Source organism: Bos javanicus, chromosome 23 (genome assembly GCF_032452875.1).
Source record: "Bos javanicus breed banteng chromosome 23, ARS-OSU_banteng_1.0, whole genome shotgun sequence".
NCBI classification, from domain to species: domain Eukaryota; kingdom Metazoa; phylum Chordata; class Mammalia; order Artiodactyla; family Bovidae; genus Bos; species Bos javanicus.
The window spans coordinates 32554373-32570015 of NC_083890.1; the positions used below are offsets into that span (position 1 = coordinate 32554373).

At 42.3% G+C, this 15643-nt stretch overlaps 2 protein-coding genes across 13 annotated transcripts in view; one reads left to right on the forward strand and one right to left on the reverse strand.

Moving 5' to 3' along the window:
- The window catches only part of SLC17A1 (solute carrier family 17 member 1), a 239049-nt gene that overhangs the window by 191423 nt on the left and 31983 nt on the right, over window positions 1–15643 (forward strand). The gene's annotated exons all lie outside the window — the stretch shown is intronic.
- SCGN (secretagogin, EF-hand calcium binding protein) overlaps window positions 1–15643 on the reverse strand; it is a 52161-nt gene that overhangs the window by 29625 nt on the left and 6893 nt on the right. For 4 of the 7 annotated variants that reach the window (XM_061398694.1, XM_061398692.1, XM_061398697.1 and 1 more), the window contains exons 3-4: window positions 11443–11535; window positions 6521–6610 (exon numbers count right to left, since the gene is read on the reverse strand). In XM_061398694.1, the coding sequence (XP_061254678.1) occupies window positions 6521–6610; window positions 11443–11535 (183 nt within the window). Of the gene's footprint in view, window positions 1–6520; window positions 6611–9756; window positions 10658–11442; window positions 11536–15643 lie in introns of those variants that run through there. The other 3 variants (XM_061398693.1, XM_061398696.1, XM_061398695.1) reach the window with 3 other exon arrangements.

Sequence of the window (15643 nt, forward strand, 5' to 3'; positions counted from 1 at the left end):
TAAAAGTGGACTAAGGACCCCTGTTCAACGTCGGTTCTCCCTTGAGCTGGCCTACTGTTCTAACAGTGTCTCCCCCTCTAATAATCTTTATTTTTGTCTCATTCTGTCTCATGTCTGGAAATTCTTTTCCAACCCATGCCCAGACCACAACATTTTTGGTGGCCCATACGGGGACCTTGGAGTCTCCTCCCCCACCTCCTCACTTCTCCTTTCTTATAGGGACCCTCTGCGAACAGTCAAGTGTTGTGGAAGCAACTGAGGAACTCTGGCCAGGCTTACCCTGTGGTGTGTTCCAAAGGCCCCACTGCTCACTGTGCCCCAGTAGCTGGCACCCGAATGGATGAGGGTCTCTTCTTTGTCTTCTTTCCAACTAAGGACTAGGCCAACCAATATTGTGTGGGCACAGGTCAGGCACTTAAAAGCTGTTACGGTGCCTGCCACGTGAAGACTCCCTTGTGAGAATAAGGGGGACACGGAACGGATCAGGCCACAAGGGCATCCACCCCCAGCAAGACAACTTCCGTGCACCATGTCAGGCACATAGTGGTTGAAGCCAAACAGAGACCATCATCCCCGGCCACCGTCTCCCCGCTAGGATTGTAAGGCAGATTCCTCAGCCTTCTTCCCTGTGACGTTCACTTCTTTCCCTTTTCGGTCCAGACTGATTTACAGGAGCCTAGGTGTTGCCTCTGAGCCATCCCAAGAGTGCCTTCTACATTTCAGGGAATCGCCAAAAGGTGAGTCACCTGGTTGCTCCCAGCCCACTTTACCTGAGACCTCAGCCTTGGGCAAATTAGAACTTCAAAAAAAAAGGTGGGGGAGGGGGTGGGTGTCACAGAGACATTTTAAATCTCAAGCGGAAAACTATGAGATCTCTGTCTGTCTGGATTTATGTATGTCTCAGTGTGTGTCTTTTGGTTTTTTGGTTTTTTTTTTTAATATTGCTGAAGTTGTAAATGAGTTCTAAGTTAATTGGCTTAAAGAAAAGTAAGCACTTACAAACCAGACAATTTTAACACAAGAGAAATTAACCTAAATGAATTTCAGATTCACATGAACTGGGAAATATTCAATATTAAATATTTAGTATAAATGTTTGCTAATCTAATATAGACATATCTAAGAGTCATTAACATTAAGCATAATATTTTCATTGTGCCTAGGTTTATTATAAGTTAAATATTGTTATATCTGTTACAAGTTTGTCAGCAAGGAAAGTAACTCGAGTGAAACTTTTAAAAAAGAAAAATCTAAATGAGACAAGAGCTTTTAGTTAAACTATTAAGAATAAGTATACTTTAGAAATGTCTAAAATAGTCTCACCAGATTGGGGTAACTTGAATTTCTAGAGTTGTGCTGAACTACGTGACAAAAGTTTGTTGAATAGCTAGGTCATTTCTGAATAAAATAAGATTCTGAAACATTCATTATTGAACACTAACTTCCTCTTACACAGAAACTAAAGAGATTTTGGACTATTAATGAATAATGTTTGATGCCATCCTGAGATGTTCTCTAGAATTTTTTTTTTTTTTTTTTAGAAATTATCACTGGTATTTCTATAGAATGCTAATATATATAAGGTCAGTTCTTGGTTGCTTAAGGAAAGTAGGATGTGTGTTTTCAGTCAAGAAGGTATGAGAAATGAAATTACATTTTCTGAAGAGAAAGGGAAGTAGGTCTGACTTACAGGTGGCTGTTTCAGGATGGGAGAACAAAGTAATGGGTACAGAACATGATAAGAAGGTTTTATGGAAAGTGGACCCCAAAGGGAAGAGTTTTGTGCATAAATACAAGTTTTCTTGAGATGTTGAACTGCCTTTGATAATGGATTTTAAGTTTCTTTACCTCTGAAGTGCTCTGTTCTGTTTACCTTTGAAATTTTCTTTGTTACTTTGGATAAGTGAATATATTGTTTCACAGTGATCTATATGATCCTATCTGATTGAGTGTTATAAACCCTTTTGATATTTATCAACAAAATTTCCTAAATAACCTGACTTCTAGCTAACTTTGGGATGCCTCAGAGGGCCCCTGAGACATCCAAAAGAGCTATTAAATTACTTAGTTCATTTGACACGTTAAATTACATGGGATGTATTGTTGGGGGAGTGATGAATCTCCTCAGGTTATATTGTATGGTTGGTGTTACTTATATAGATATCCTAGAAATTATGTGAAATTCATGAAAATCTGATATGTCCTGGTAAAATGTTGTCAGTTATAATTCTAGTTATCATGTTAAGGTGTTACAAGTCACAGCAATGACCAGGCTACTTTGCCAATTGCAATTTAATTAGATTTTAAACATGCCTTCTATGGTTTCACTCTCATGCCTTTAGAAAAATCCTGCTAGTTCTTCAAGATTTATGGAAAAGACTTTTCTAAGATTAACTGATAAATTTTGTTTGTTATCTGGTAAACTGGTAACAGACTGGAATTTAGTCTACTCTCTGTTAAGAGAACAAAGTTTTCTTAGAATGAAGCTTTCAATAACAGATTATGAATTTCTTTGTGTTTAAGTGATTTATATTTGTTTTTAAAATCTTTTGTTACTTTGGTAAAGTAAATAAACATTATTTAAGATTATGGTACATGTAGACAAAGCTCATTCTACCTCTACAAAAATAAGCCCTCACTGTTAGACTTTTGCTATCCTGATGTCCTTAAACATGGCCACAGTCTACTCCTAAATCAGGGAATTAGAAATGGGTGAACAATAGCTGAAAATCAGAGAGTCAGGGCTATAAGAAATCCAAGAGAGCTGCTTGGCTTTTCCTGGCACCCTGACAAACCTCATTTTTATTTGATGGGTTAAAGCCTTCCCTGGCTACAGGGTTAATGCCTTCATAATGAAAATACCATGTTTCACTGAATATTAAGTTTTGTTAATTGTTAAACTAAGTTTCTAGTTTTGTTAATTAAGTTCTGCTAGTGTCAGACTTTATTTTTTTGGGCTCCAAAATCACTGAAGATGGTGACTGCAGCCATGAAATTAAAAGACACTTACTCCTTGGAAGGAAAGTTATGACCAACCTAGATAGCATATTCAAAAGCAGAGACATTACTTTGCCAACAAAGCTCTGTCTAGTCAAGGCTATGGTTTTTCCAGTGGTCATGTATGGGTGTGAGAGTTGGACTGTAAAGAAGGCTGAGTGCTGGAGAATTGATGCTTTTGAACCTTGGTGTTGGAGAAGACTCTTGAGAGTCCCTTGGACTACAAGGAGATCCAACCAGTCCATTCTGAAGGAGATCAGCCCTGGGATTTCTTTGGAAGGAATGATGCTAAAGCTGAAACTCCAGTACTTTAGCCACCTCATGCGAAGAGTTGACTCATTGGAAAAGACACTGATGCTGGGAGGGATTGGGGGCAGGAGGAGAAGGGGACAACAGAGGATGAGATGGCTGGATGGCATCACTGACTCGATGGACGTGAGTCTGGGTGAACTCTGGGAGTTGGTGATGGACAGGGAGGCCTGGCGTGCTGCGATTCATGGGGTCACAAAGAGTCAGACACGACTGAGTGACTGAACTGAATTGAACTGCTGCTAAGTCACTTCAGTCATGTCCAACTCTGTGCGACCCCATAGACGGCAGCCCACCAGGCTCCCCCATCCCTGGGATTCTCTAGGCAAGAACACTGGAGTGGGTTGCCATTTCCTTCTCCAATGCATGAAAGTGAAAAGTGAAAGTGAAGTCGCTCAGTCGTGTCCAACCCTAAGGGACCCCATGGACTGCAGCCTTCCAGGTTCCTCCATCCATGGGATTTTCCAGGCAAGAGTACTGGAGTGGGGTGCCATTGCCTTCTCCAAATTAAGGTCTAGTGTTTACTAAGACTCAGTTCTGAGATAGTTCCTTGCTGTTATGTTATATTGCTAAAAAGTTTAATTAATTAAGTTATTAGAAAAGACACTCTAAGTTTGTTTCTAAAGCGTATCTCAGTAACCAGTCTTCAGATAAAGATCAGGCGTTCCATGATGTACAACCAGGAGATTAACATCAGGCTATATGCTAAAGCTGAAACTCCCAATACTTAGGCTACCTCATGTGAAGAGTTGACTCATTGGAAAAGACTCTGATGCTGGCAGGGATTGGGGGCAGGAGGAGAAGGAGACGACAGAGGGTGAGGTGGCTGGATGGCATCACCAGCTCGATAGACATGAGTTTGAGCAAACTCCGGGAGTTGGTGATGGACAGGGAGGCCTGGCATGCTGCGATTCATGGGGTCGCAAAGAGCTGGACACGACTGAGCGACTAAACTGACTGATAGATAAGTCACATAACAAATGAAGTCAGATGACCTGGGGTATACTGAGCTATACCTAATGAAAGTTCTTAAATTCTTGCTTGTGACCTTATTAATAACTGCTAGCTATATTATTTTCTATGTTACTTGTTTCAGAAGATTGTTTTTTATGTTACCAAATGTGTGACTGAGCCTGTGATAAAATGCTGATATGTAGTTCCATATGAGATCAATGATTGTAACAAAGTAACTCTAGATTCAGGAAGAGGCAACAAGAGGGAATATTTTCTTGGACCAAGAGCCTAGTAAGACAGGTATGGTCCAGAGACTTTTGCTGCTCACAAGGCCTGGTCTAGTAACAGCACATTGAGTGGCCTGTTAATGGAATCTTTGTTAGACTTGGGAAAGAGCCTTCCCAGGACCGCAGGACACAATGGCCATGAAATGCCCACAAAGCATGGTCAAATATGTGGTTATGAAGGGACCCTGCTGACTGGAAGTTGTCACTTGCCAGCTGCCTCTGCAAGGATTACTTCGTGACCACTGCAACCTGCTGACCTTCAACATCCTCTGAAAGGAGTTCAGGATGGAGATCAGAAATAAGGCACTCTGTGCTCTGGAAAAAACCCACAAGAACCGGCCTTCAGATAGTTAGATGTTTTCAGGTAAAGATTTTATGAGCCCAAATCCTTGCACCTTCTCGTACCTAGAGAAACACTAACGTCACGAACAAAGATCTGGGCCTGGTTCTCCTGGCTAGCCCCTGAGCAGCTTTTCTACTTCTATTAATCTTTGGGCCACGTACCTTTAATTTTCTTGTTAAGTTTGTTTCTTCTAGAATACAACAAATCTCCAAGTAGTAGCATGACAAGAATATTCCCTGACCAACACCTAGACAGTGCTGAAACAAGTCACCTTATCATTCCATTCACTCTCATCTCCCTCTGTAAATGCAGCCTGATAGCAGGCAAAGGGAACCCAGAGCCCCACAATGCCCCTGTACAGCCTGAAGTCAGAGTGGTCGTCGCCCCTTTTTCTTTGAGACTGGATTCCCAAATGCCTGAGAAGGGAAATAGGTAGATAGTTAGACATGAGCAGGGTATCAAAAGGGGCCAAAGAATTGGCCCTAAAAATATAGAGAGGAACGTGATGACCCAAGGATGAAAGAGCAGATAAAACCAAGGAGGGTCTTGGAATGCAGAAACGGAAAAACCAGACCCTTAGCATCTTTCCCTCCCCCATGTTGTAACTATAATGGAACAGTATAACCTGTCTCCCCTCCTACCCCATAGGGAGAAGGTATTTGCCCTCCTCTTCCCCCACCCAGTATACATGCCTCATCCCATCAACAAATGACCTGCCAAACCCCTATCCCACTCCTTGTACCCTGGTTATAAAAGTGGATTAAGGACCCCTGTTCAACGTCAGTTCTCCCTTGAGCTGGCCTGCTGTTCTAACAGCGTCTCCCACTCTAATAATCTTTATTTTTGTCTCATGTCTGGAAATTCTTTTCCAACCCGCGCCTGGACCACAACAACCTAGAGGCTGAAAGAGGAGCCACTGATTCTGCCTTTAGTTTTCACTCAGGCACAGTGATTGCGAAGAGACACCTGCTGGCTGGATCGGCCCTCTAATAAGTTGTATTTTGACCATACTATGCCTTCAAATCTAGAATTAGTCACCAACATTTAAAACTAAGTGGTTGCCCATAGGGGCTTCCCTGGTGGGTTCAGTGGTAAAGAACCTGTCTGCCAATGCAGGAGACCCAGGTTTAATCCCTGGTCTCCGAAGATCCCCTGGAGAAGGAAATGGCAACTCACTCCAGTACTCTTGCCTTGGAAATCCCATGGAACCTGGCGGGCTGCAGCCTATGGGGACATGACTTAGTGACTAAATAACAATGAAGTTGCCCATGGAATCTTGATCTCTAGCCTGCATTCTCAGAAGGCAGCAGTTCTCTGGACCTCACAGGGCTCTGGGCAGGCTGGTATTCTCTGGGCTCCACATCCCTCACCCTCCCCTCCCATTACATTCCTCAGATACCTGCCTTCCTCTAGCACATGCTAAGGAGTCTGTTAGCTCAGGAGCAGCCTAGGTCAACCCACTGAGGGAGCACATTGAGACTGGGGGCCACAGTCCAGGCTCAACACCAAGGGCTTCTTTGCATGGTTTTGTGCCATGGGCAGCTCTCCCTGGGGGAGTGGGCAGGGGAGGTGGCAGCCATGGCAGGTGCCTGGGATCCTGGCCTCCATAGAAATACAACCAAATGCTCACCCGCATAAACTCCACACTGCTGTCCAAGGGGGTTTCCTGGCGAAAGAGCAGAAGAAAGTTTTCATCCTCAGATAAGAACATGCCGGCAAGCTAAAGAAAAGGGGAGAAATAGCAGTTGGTGACACTGACCAGTGCTCCCTGGGTAAAAGGCACAGAACAACATATTAGAGAGCAGAACAACTTAGAACTCTCAGGGTGGTGAGCTCACGTTGCAGCTCTGTGCCCTCAATTGTCATTTTGGGGGCACATTCACTGATTCTTTCAAGAAGTATTGGGCACTCTTACTAGATATGAAATGCTATGAGTATCTATTTTCTACGAGCTTACAATCCAAAATCATCATTTAATAATAAATGTGTTAGTGTTTAAAATGTTCCACACTTGATCTTAGAAGCTCCAGCATTAACAACTACACGTATTAGAAAAGAAAAATACCAAATAACTTTTTTAGAATTAACAATCACTCATATTTATTGAGCATTTACTGTGAGCCAGGCACTGTGCTAAGTAAACGGGCATTTTTCTTTATTTTTGGGTTGCTGGGTTTTCATTGCTGTGCAGGCTTTCTCTGTTTGCAGCGAGCTGAGGAACTACTCCTGGTTGCAATGTGCAGGCTCATTGCCGTGGCTTCTCTTGTGGTAGATCATGGGCTGTAGACACGGGAGCTTCAGTAGTGTAGGTACACAGGCTCAGTTGCCCCATGGCATGTGGGATCTTTCTGTGTCCCCGGAATTGGCAGACAGATTCTTAACCTCTGGACCACCAGGCTTGTCGTCGTTGTTGTTTTTAATATCTATATTCTTTATTTGGCTGTGCCGGGTCTTAGTTGTGGCACTCGAGATCTCTCTTCATTGTGACGTGCAAACTCTTAGTAGCAGCATGTGAAATCTAGGCCCTCTGCATTAGGGGTGCGAAGTCCTAGTCACTAGACTTCCAGGGAAGTACCCCAAATAATTTTTATATGTCCTATGAATTGTTCTGCGGGCTTCCCTCATGGCTCAGACAGCAAAGAATCTCCCTGCCAAGGTAGGAGACCCAGGTTCGATCCCTGGATCGGGAAGATCCCCTGGAGAAGGAAATGGCAACCCACTCCAGTATTCTTGCTTGGAGAATCCCATGGACAGAGGAGTTTGTGGACTACAGTCCATGGGGTTGCAGTATTTGAGGGTATTTGAGTGTGTATTGTCTTCTCCGTTCTCCTTCATAAACCACAGCCATTCCTTCTATAATCATTGTCATTGTTCTCTTGGCATTTTGTATAATGCCACAGAGTGACTCCAGAGCAAATACTTTGGGTAGGTTGTACGAATAATTATTTCACACTCCCACTCATATTCTCTAGTTGGATGTAAGTCAGCTGAAGGGTGTATCATGTGAACAACAGCTGTCATATATTGAGTACCTGCTACCTGGCAGGGGCACTGGTGATGTGCTTTTCATTATCATCTCATTAAATCATCATGCCAGTCCTTCAAGCAAATAGAAAGATCCCTGTTTACTAATGGGAGGCAGCACAGTGCAGGATGTGATAGGCTTTCATGTGGATCCAAATTCTTTCTCTATCATCACCTGTTATTTGATCTTGGACAATTTAATTGATGCCTCTGTGCCCCAATTTCCTCATGTGTAAAATGAGGATAATAATATTTATGTTATTGTTCTATTGCTCAGTCGTGTCCAACTCTTTGTGACCCCATGGACTGCAGCACACCAGGCTTCCCTTCACTATCTCCCAGAGTTTGCTCAAACTCGTGTCCATTGAATCGGTGATGCCATCCAACTGTCTCATAGGATATAATATTTATATCTTGGCGTTTATGTGAAGACTAAAAGTAAGATGAGGCACTATTTATGAACTGTTAAGCAGAGTCCCTGGTACTTATTAAAAACTTAGTCAATGGTAACTGCACTGTGGATCTAGATGATGAACTTGAGGCTCTCAGAGATGAAGTCTCTGGCCCAAGGTTTCATATTTCACCATTTTTCTTTGTGCTGTTCCTCCCCACCCACACAGGGTCAACTGGAACTGAGAACCACTCTTTAGGACTAAGTGTTTTTTCATATGGAGTGGCACAGGCTGAGAAACCAAATTAAAATGTAATTCACTGGCCCTAATTAGAACCCACTCTGTCTTCAATTTATCTGGAATGGCACAGAGGAACCCTGGGCAAGTCAAGTACACAGATCATCCTCTAGTGTCACTTTGGCTCTTACTTGTGACTGCTTTCTCATTTTATTTTGTGCTAAAATATCTAAAATATGTGCGTGCATGCTCGTTCGTATCTGACTCTTTGTGACCCCATGGACTGTAGCCCACCAGTCTCCTCTGTCATGGAATTCTCCTGGTGTAAGAAGTGGCAACCTGCTCCAGTATTCCTGCCTGGAAAATTGCATGGAGAGAGGAACCTGGAGGGCAAGAATACTGCAGTGGGTTGCCATTTCCTTCTCCAGAGAATCTTCCTGACCCAGGGATTGAACTTGGGTCTCCTGCTTTGTCAGGGGAATTCTTTACCACTGAGCCACTTGGGAAGCCCTCCTTTAGGTTACTTGCTTTCAACGCTGCTACCAAAAAAGCTGCATTCTGTTTCATATCTCTATCTTCTGTCATTGTTTGCTGTTGTTGAATAGTTTAAAAATAACATCTACTAATTAAGGATTCATTTCAGATACACCATCTAATTTCTATAATTTTTTGATCTCTGGGGCACTTTGCCTGATGAAGATCATATTTATCTTCCTAGGAGCCTCAGAATCTTTATATAGTGCTTATAAGTTTGATAAATCCTCTCTAGAAACTCTGATGGATCCTCAGTTTATCTCCTGGATCTTGTTTAGGCTCTTTTGTCTAGGTACCCCACTGGGTTTTCTCTCAGCCATGCCGGAAGATGGTAGCCCTCTGACTCCTTTTTCTCCTGATGCAATAATATAAACACTTCTAATATGCAACCTCATCTCTTTTTCCCTGCTCTTTTCCTCTGTCCATTGAATTCTCCAGGCAAGAATACTGGAGTGGGTAGCCATTCCCTTCTCCAGGGGATCTTCCCAACCCAGGGATCAAACCCGGGTCTCCTGCATTGCGGGCATATTCTTTACCATCTGAGCCACCAGGAAAGCCCAAAATGTGTGCAGATGGGCTGATTTGTATGTCACAACTACCTGTAACTGAAGTAACCCTAACAATCAATGATAAAGCCGGAGACAGTAGGAGAGACCTTGCTACTACTCTTAATACTCACAGACTCAGGAGTTTTGAAGGGGCTTTGGGACCAAAACAGTCCTATACTATCAGCTTCTCTACAAATAACATCAATTATGCCATCAGCAGGACTCCATAATAGAATGTTTAGCATGGGTGTCACAGTTGTTGTCAGGTTCCCAGTTGCTTTAGGAATTGGTAAAAAAGATAATGGCAGAGTTTTTCACTGTTTGCCGTGTTTCATTTATTATTAACAAACATTTGGGGCTTCCCAAGTGGTGCAGTGGTAAAGAATCCACCTGCTAATGCAAAAGATGCAAAAGACGAGAGTTCAATCCCTGGGTTGGAAAGATCTCCTGGAGTAAGAAGTAGCAACCTGCTCCAGTATTCTTGGCCTGGAAAAGTTCATGAACAGAGGAACCTGAAAGGCTGCAGTTCATGGGGTCAAGAGGACATGTCTGAGCAACTGAGCAGGCACGCACACATAACAAATATTTACTAAGCACCCCTATGCACTGTGCTCTGTCCTGTGAGCAGAAGAATGCAACAGTGAATGTGTCATTATAAATACTTCAGTATTTTTACCTGAAACTTGCAATTACATTTCCATTAATGAATACATTGCTGCTTTTACATCAATTGCAATGGAATTATTGGTTATATAATTTTTTGCCTTTTAGTGAAAATTTTGGAAACAACTACACTCATAAATATCCAGTTTAGTGTATTCATTTTCTGAGAAGGCAGCCTTCCGGTGAACATGTCTATTTTTTTATAAGAAGACATTATCTTGCTTTATTATCATAACTTTCTGAAGAAAAATTACTATTTTCATCAATAATATTGACCAAGTATGACAGCATCAAGAGACTAGCCTTTCAGACTTCAGATAATATGTCTAGCAGGCAATTTTGACTATGAAATAAATATGTTAGTTTCATAGTAGCTTATTTTTATGTATGGATTCGTAACTCGTAACTCTATAGAATAAACCTGTATAGATTCATACCTGTAACTTAGACCAGTGCCACTTCTTGGCCATATGATGCTGGATAACTCAGTTTCCTCATCAGTAAAATAGGGATAATGTTTGATGACCATTTTTGTAGCTACTGTTACAAAATATAATATACAATGTACAATACAATAATATACAATACGTTACTCTAGAGTAACATAATATGTGTGGAAATTCTAAACTGTGAATCTTTTTGTAACTGGAAGAGAAAATAATCAGGTTCAAAGACAGGCTGTGTGAGGTACCGCATGCTTAATGCATTTCCTTGCTTTAGTTAAGTACGTAGTAAGTGTGGTTTGAGTTGAAGTCAAGACACCAGCTGTCTGTTTTGTTTTCATGATGTTCAGAGGTAGATCTTTCCAGTCCGCCCTGGGAACTGATGCTGAAATTTGAACTCATTTATTGTCAGTAAGTTTTTCCTTATGTCTAGGTTGAATTTGAACAGGACACTGTGTAACTGAAAAGCCTCCAACATATCAATTACCCAATTATAAAATAAGTATAAAGATTGATTGACCTAAATAAAATGATATCCTTGTCACTAAGATTGATGAAAAAGGAAAAGCGAGTACTTCAAAAGTGTTATCTAATTCAACTGCCTTGCAGAGGGTTCTAATTTCCCAGTCAAATGTAAAACTTTCTGTATTCTGCAGAGAAAATTGCAGCCCAAGAAGGTATTGTCAATAAAGGTACAGTCATAAAAGATACCTCTTTCATCTGTATGCAGCCGTCTTTAGAGACATCATGGGGAGCCATAAATTGTTGTTTCATCTTCTGTACATTTTCTTCTTTGACTGCATCCTACAGTGGGCCAGAGAGAACCACATTAAAGCCACTGGGATTCCAAGAATGTTAGTTAGGATATCAAATATTCGGAGTATACAGCCTGATAATTACATTAGTCTAACCAAGTTCCCTAGTCATTGAAAAAGATCTCACCAATTGCAGACAAGAGAGAGGTGATGGAGATTTCTTAAATAACCATTAATCAGAATCCGAACTAGGTAGCACAGCTAGTGAGCTCCTAATATATGAATGAAGAGAAACTTAGAGTGTTGACAGTATGAATTTGAACATTTTTCTATATTTTTTGTGACAAGAGATTGTATTGTAGTGAACATACAAACTTTCTTCCCAAGAATGTTTTGTTCTATTTTTAAGTGAAAAGTCCAGCTCTTTTGGGCTTTTGGTTTACCATAGTTCATTCTCTTAATCTTGGACTCTCCAAAAATAATAATAATAATTAGAAGGGGAAAATAATTAAAGAGGAAACCAAAGAAGTAATCATTGAACTACCAAAGATGTGACATATCCCTTCCTTGTACAGCTTTTTCCACACATTAAATTCTTCTTCATCAGTGGACCATAGGGTTATTACAAAGAAAGATGACATATATAATCAACAGTGGAGGATGTATTTAATGCAGAGGCTGAGAGTCACAGGCACTCCCAAACAGTGCCAGATGCCTAGACTCCAGACTAGATCAGTTAGACTAAACTGACTCTCCCTAATACTGTCATGGTATTCCTGCCAACCAGGTTTCCTCATCTGACACTCCTCTAAGTACAGAGAAATTAGCCTCTTTAGTCTTGGCACCATTGATTGTGTGGTTGGTCTGTTGTATGGGTGTGTATGTGCATCATACAGAGAAATCATTTAAGAAGGTGGGTCTTCACTTTGAATTTCAGCTTGGTCTTCTACCTTTAGTTTGAAGGCACAGAACTTGACTTGTCCTCTCAGACCTCTAACCCCAAAGTCCATGACTGTCCCTTGAACCTAAAGCAAGAGAGTCTAGGGTTCCCTCTGTTGTTATGTCCAATCAGCACCCACCCCGCCCACCTTCTCTGAGACTCTAAGTCCCAAGAGGGTACTTAGCATCTCTGGAGCATTGAGTCTCAGCGTGTGTGGCAATCTGTACATGAAGAATGTGCACACAGCCCCCAAAAGTGATGCTCTGCAACAGACTGGCTAGATGTAGATCTAGTTCAGAGGCAGTTCTGAGCATTTGAAAAGAAAAAAAGTTGGAGGGGCCAGTGTGGTGGGTATAGTGAGTAACAGCCAGCAGCAAGACTGGCTGATGTTTCCATGAAGTCAGTCCCCTCAGAGGCTGTGAGGAGCAGGTCATTACAAGCTGCTGCTTCTCCAAGATTGACTAGCAGGCAGCTTGCTGTTCGAAATCTTAAAATTCCTTCTCCCAAGGTCTGTGTGACTCTCACTAATCAAGGGAGGAAAGTAGCCCTAGTCAGGCCTCTGATGAACTGCCCGCCATGTCTAAACACCAGAGTGAGTGGCTGCCTGGTCATGGAGGCCTCCCTGCTGGTGGTTCTGGACTCACTGGGGCATCACTAATTAGAAGTAGGTGTCACAAATGGTGATTGTCCCTCAGCTGAGAGGAACATGCCTTCTTGTTAAGGACATACTTAGGGCCTACTCATTTCTCAGCAGGAAAAAAGAGTCCAGAATTAGGAATGGTTTCCTGAATTGTGGTTGTTCCAGTAGCATGGAATGCCCAGTGAAGGTCCCTGTAGCCATATTCCCTGAGGGCATGCCTCTGAAATTTCTGACTAACAGTTTAAACAGCTTATCCCTTGGCTCCAAAAGCCCTCTCCTTCACCAGGAGCTGAGGAGAGGTCCCTGGGGCTACAGCCACAGCTCAGCAGGACTGGCCTGATTATATCACAACCCACTCCCTGATATGTACTGTCCCTGAAGGTGAGAGGAGATGCAGACATCTAACAAATAAATATAATCCTTAGGTACATCAGAATTTTATTTCCACTAGCCTAAGGACTCTGCAACCTCCAACCCCTCCGCCTCTGGCTTCAGGAATGCCTGCACAGCACACAGTTGCCCGAGACACTGGAAAGTCATTTGTTTCCTTTGCTCTGAGGACCATGCCTGTGCATGTGTGAGAAGGTGAGGCCCCAAACCAGATAGGAGGCAGGGGTGAGGTAAGAACAGCCAAGCTATGGGAGATGGCACCCATCTTCTCCCTCACTAATGGGAACGAAACACTGCTTCTAAAGTCAGCCAAAGCCCGAGAAGAGGACAGCCATGTCCCCAGCCTAGAGCAGACCCTAGTGTTTGAGTAGTTCCACCTCTCACCCCATGACTGAAAATAAGACACTTTAAGTTTCAGTACTGAAAGTATTTAGTTTCAGTATTCAGAAAAGAGAGCAACTTTCCTCTTCTTTAAATCACTAAAGCAAGAAGCTTTCTGAAAAGGTGTGATGGGGGACACTCTCCAACCCCTTCTGATATCTATGTCAGAAGCTTTCTCTGTCCGTTTTCTTTAATAAAACTCTGCTATACAAAAGCTCTTGAGTGATCAGGCCTGGTCCCAAAGCTAAACCTTCTTTGGTGATCACAAATCTGACATTGTTCACTGTAAGCTATCATCTTGGGGGCTCATCCTGGATCTTCAGGACAAGGTAAGAACACTCAGAGCTCTAGCCTCTCTGCTTTCTCAGTATACACGTTTTCTGCTTTACTTGACTGACTATTCTGTGTGCTTGTGTGAATGAATGACACTGTGTGAATCAAGTGATGAGCCCTGCTCTGTGGTTTTGCAGTGTCTTGTAATGACTGAAGGCAGCCCCAAAAAGGGGAGCCTTGTTGGGGGTTTATACCGACCTGCCAATGCCAAGAGACACCCAAGGTCCTGCGAGGGGAGCGACCAAAAATGGGCGAAGCGTGTGGACTGAACTTTCCTTTCTTGGTCAGCTTTCCCTGGTCTCTTTGGCCATTTCATAATTGCATGGGAAATGTGGCCCACGGAAGAAGGGAATGGCAAACCACTTCAGTATTCTTGCCTTGAGAACCCCATGAACGGTATGAAAAGGCAAAATGATAGGATACTGAAAGAGAAACTCCCCAGGTCAGTAGGTACCCAATATGCTACTGGAGATCAGTGGAGAAATAACTCCAGAAAGAATGAAGGGATGGAGCCAAAGCAAAAACAATACCCAGTTTTGGATGTGACTGGTGATAGAACCAAGGTCCAATGCTATAAAGAGCAATATTGCATAGGAACCTGGAATGTCAGGTCCATGAATCAAGGCAAATTGGAAGTGGTCAAACAGATGGCAAGAGAGAATGTCAACATTCTAGGAATCGGCAAACTAAAATAGACTGGAATGGGTGAATTTGACTCAGATGACCATTATATCTACTACTATGGGCAGGAATCCCTTAGAAGAAATGGGGTAGCCATCATGGTCAACAAAAGTCCGAAATGCAGTACTTGAATGCAATCTCAAAAATGACAGAATGATCTCTGTTCGTTTACAAGGCAAACCATTCAATATTACAGTAATCCAAGTCTATGCCCCAACCAGTAACACTGAAGAATCTGAAGTTGAACGGTTCTATGAAGACCTACAAGACCTTTTAGAACTAACACCCAAAAAAGATGTTCTTTTCATTATAGGGGACTGGAATGCAAAAGTAGGAAGTCAAGAAACACCTGGAATAACAGGCAAATTTGGGCTTGGAATACAGAATGAAGCAGGGCAAAGACTAATAGAGTTTTGCCAAGAAAATGCACTGGTCATAGCAAACACCCTCTTCCAACAACACAAGAGAAGACTTTACACATGGACATCATCAGATGGTCAACACCAAAATCAGATTGATTATATTCTTTGCAGCCAAAAATGGAGAAGCTCTATACAGTCAACAAAAACAAGACTAGGAGCTGACTGTGGCTCAGATCATGAACTCCTTATTGCCAAATTCAGATTTAAATTGAAGAAGGTAGGGAAAACCACTAGACCATTCAGGTATGACCTAAATCAAATCCCTTATGATTATAAGTGGAAGTGAGAAATAGATTTAAGGACCTAGATCTGATAGATAGAGTTCCTGATGAACTATGGACGGATGTTCTTGACCTTGTACAGGAGACAG